General features: G+C 47.5%; 1 protein-coding gene across 1 annotated transcript in view; it reads left to right on the forward strand.

The window, feature by feature from the left end:
- Positions 1–4085, forward strand: part of LOC103356385 (dedicator of cytokinesis protein 3-like) — a 170787-nt gene that overhangs the window by 64271 nt on the left and 102431 nt on the right. Inside the window, exon 5 of the mRNA XM_008280492.1 lies at positions 577–673. Within this exon, the coding sequence (XP_008278714.1) occupies positions 577–673 (97 nt within the window). The remainder of the gene's footprint in view (positions 1–576; positions 674–4085) is intronic.

Genomic DNA, 4085 nt, shown 5'->3' on the forward strand with positions numbered 1-4085 from the left:
TGTAAACATACAGAACATCCCCTGTACATGCTGAGCAGGTGTACTGAGGAGAACCGGTGCTGATTTAACTTTAAACTGAGCTCACACTAAATATGGACTCGACTGATTTTTCACTTTCCTGCACTTTGAACAAAGTTAACGAATGAATAAAACCTGTTGGTGGACTGATGTTGGGACGCCTCCTGGCTTTGCTCTGAGCCTGAGCTGTGCAGGGCAGCATGCGTCTGATCCTGCAGGACTGTTTCTGTTGTTACGGGCGGTCTAAGTGGATTCTGCTGGTTAACAAGATTACTTTGTGCCTGTGGACAGCCGGCTCTGCCTCCACGGTTCACTGGACCAGCCTGGAAACACAATTCACTTTAATTCACTATTGTTGAAGCCTAACTGTATGCAACACGACACAATAGGCCGCGTTGCTCTGGTGGCCAACGAGGTCGAGTGTTTACCGTCCTGCTGCCTTCGTGTTGGTGGACACGTGAGGTGGACGAGCTGCTCTGTGGGTCCTTCACTGTCCTGAACAGCAGTTAAAACCAGACGCTGTGTCTAAAACCTGTGTTCTTCTGTCTCCCTGTTCAGGCCACATGAGACCGTGGTGCCGCTGGAAGATCCCATCGTCACCGAGGTGACGTCGACGCTGCAGGAATGGGCCCTGCTGTGGAAGCAGCTCTACGTGGTGAGAAGATGTTCCTCTGGACGTCTCTGTTTATTGCACAACAGACAAACACACAAACAGCAGAGCATCCAAACAACAAATAATCAAATGGGTCATTCCATGAAAAGTCCATCAGTCTGTCCAACCTGACGCCTCAGAATCTGCTCATATTCTAGACGTCCTTCCATCATCTAGAACCGGTTCTGACCAAACACCATCACACATGCTGATATGAGCCTGGAACGTTTACCCAGAATGCACTTTGTAGAGTTTCCTCTGGTGACTGATGATGCTGCCAGTCATCTCTTTGTAATTTCATGTCCCTCGTTGGTGATTTTTCTTCTTTTTCAGTGACTTTGTGAGTTTTCGTTGTGGTTTTGTGATGATTTACGTCTTTCTGTAGTAGTTTGGCTTCTTTTTGTGCTGATTTTGGATGTTTTTGTGGTAATTCCACGTCTTTTGGTGGCAAGTTTGTGTCCTTATGTGGTAATTTCCCCTTTTTTGGGGGGTGTGGTGTCAGGTTCTAGCAGAACCCAGATGTGTTCTTCCTCCTAAATGTCATGTGTCTATCTGCTCTACTGATGAAGTTCTGAGGCTCAGAAATGATGGAAAAAGTCCATTAAAGTGATCAATCTGGACCCTCCTCTGTGGAACTCTGGAACGTTCACAGTCTGAAGGTAGAACTCTGGTCAGCAGATAAAGGTTCTGCAGATACAAAGCCAGCTGGTTCTGAGGAGGTTCTGGGGGAACTTTATTTAGATTTGTTTTTGTATGTAATGACCCAAACGGGCCTGTGAACCAGCCTAAAGCTGCAGCCTGATGAACCTCATTATTCACATTCAGCGGTGAAGCTGTGGAGTTCTTGTCGGTTCTGAGCGTTTGTTCTCAGTCCAAATGTAAAACCTGAAGCAGAGCCGGTGCTGGGTGGAGGAGAGCATCTGTTTATGATGCAGGATGTTTTCTGGCCGCCGCTCGCTGAGACTCTTCATTTGCTTCCAGTCTGACAGTTTGTGCTGATCGCGCTCCAGAAGTTCCACGAGTCGTTTTCAGAAGTTCCTGCATCTGAACTTCAGACGCAAACTTTGTGTTTCTGAGTCTCTCAAGTTTTAAAAGCCGCCGGTCGAGCTGGAGGACGATGCTGCAGGACGTCATGTTTCCTTCAGTGGTCTGAGGGTGGGGAAGTCAAACCAGTGTTTTAGCAAAGTTTACACAATGACTTCTTTAAAATGGCGTCAATCAATTAGCATCCGATCACGTTCAGTCGCTGTTTAATTAGTTTATGTCTCTTCTGTGTCTCGTTTTGGTCGTTTTCTTTGTATCTGTAGCTATTTTGCATCTGATTCAGTTGTTCTTTTGCTCAGTTTTGGAGAACTTGTCTGATTTGGGTCATTTTGAATCCCTTTGTGGCAAGTTTTGCCTCTTTTTGGTTATTTTTTTGCCCCATGTAGATGTTATGTGTCGCATGTTGTTCATTTACTGTCCTCTTGTAGCTACGTTGTTCAGTTTGTGCCTTTTGGGGCATTTTTTTGATGGAGTTCTGTCATTTTGGATCCATTTGTTGCCATTTTGATAATTATTTTCGTCCCATTTGGGTTGTTATGTGTCATATTGTTGCTCGGCCTACATAAGCTCCGCCCACGGGGGTTTTTGCAGGTAGGCTGCTCCTCCTGCAGCCAAACGTCATGTATTGATCCTGGAGGGTGCTGATGTAGAACTTTTCTTCTTATGAGAGTAACAGCAGGGATCGATCGGAGCGTATTGACGAACCAGTCGATCGGTCCGCCTGAAGACTGCAGCTCTGTTAGCTCTGTTGGCTCCATTAGCTCTGTTAGCTCTGTTAGCTTGTTTATGCAACACCACCAATCAGATTCTTGAAAAGCAAACCCACTCGTTTCCAGTGCAGAGCGTTTACAGTGGTCTGAGACGTGTGCGTCCGCCCTGACAGCGCGCTGAAGAACACCTCAGTCCGGTTGAAACGCCGACCCGCCTGCAGTCAGATCCGCTGCAGGCCTTTTATCTGTCCGGCCGTAATTCTTCTCTCTGGTCGCGTGCCATCTGTCTCCGGCCTTTTCCTTCGCCGCTCGCTGTCACAGCATGTGATTCGATTGGAAATCCATCTGCACCTAAATGGACGGCTGGAAAAGGATCGTGTGATATGAGCCTGGTAGGAATCTAAATCTGTCAGCGTCCTCGTCTCGTGTCTCGGCTCTGACGGTTATTTTCATCACTCATCCTCCTCATGTCCTGCCAGCGCTGTCACTCGCTGCTTTTATTCACAGTTAACAGACTTTTGTCTTTGCTCCCTGCCACAGTTGAAGAGATGAAAGACAAAATTGTCATTGTCGGGCTGTGCGTGACAGATTTTCTATTTCCATCCTGACAGACCTCACATTAGCAAATGTTTCTGTCACCGGCAACGCAGACGTCCTCCTGGAGCTGCTGTAAATCCAGCTGATGCTTGGTGTGGATGGATGAAGAGATAACGGAGTAAATAACGAGGAACGTCCGTCCTTCAGGGCTGCAGTAAAGCCCGATTATGGACAGGATAAATAAGAAACAAGAGGCCGGCGCGCTGAGGAGACGGAGGCTGGAGGATGCTGACTAACAGAGTTACAAACTGATGGAGCGTAAAGTCCGATAAACAGCAGAGACGCCTCCTCCGACTCGTCTTCTGAAGGCACGGCGTGGAGACGAGGCTGTTCTCATGTGATAACGAGCAATTACCCACACTTAAGAGATGTCCTAATAATTTATATTCAAATGAGAGTTTCTGATGTAAATGCCAGAAAACAGAACAAAGTCTGTCGTGTCTGAATAAACTCGAAGGCACCAGAACCTCCCGACATGTTTATCTCGACAGTGTTGGGCTGCTGAATGCTTGTTGCATCACCTACATTCAAGCTGCTCAGGCCTCCGTCTGCTCTGTGTTTGGGTTGTAAAGTGGAGGAAGAACCTGGAGGAGGTGAAGAGGAGAGGGAAACAATCTCAGGAAGTTTGGACCGGTTCATGCTGAACCCGCTCCAGCAGCAGAGAGTCCTCAGAGCCGAGCGACACGAGCCGGCGTCGGCATTTAATCGATACGAGTGCAGCCCGAGTTCAAGGCCAGTAAAGTGCAGAGTCGAGCAGAAGAGGGTAGGATTACACAAACGACACCGGGCACAGGACGTCCACCGAGACGCAACAGAACCAGAAAAAGGCACAAAATGTCCACCGAGACGCAACAGAACCAGAAAAAGGCACAAAATACGCACGATGGAGACCCAAAGCACCATAAAGAGGAACTACATGACCTCAACAAGACAAGAGTTATCGACTAGAAGCTGTAAACTATTAAAAAGACACACAACATGTCGCTGAACTGATGTAAAATAACCACAAACAGAGACACAGCACGACCACAGAAGGACGCAACGTCCTGAGAAACAGCTGTGAA

Source organism: Stegastes partitus, unplaced genomic scaffold (genome assembly GCF_000690725.1).
Source record: "Stegastes partitus isolate 25-593 unplaced genomic scaffold, Stegastes_partitus-1.0.2 Scaffold196, whole genome shotgun sequence".
NCBI classification, from domain to species: Eukaryota; Metazoa; Chordata; class Actinopteri; family Pomacentridae; genus Stegastes; species Stegastes partitus.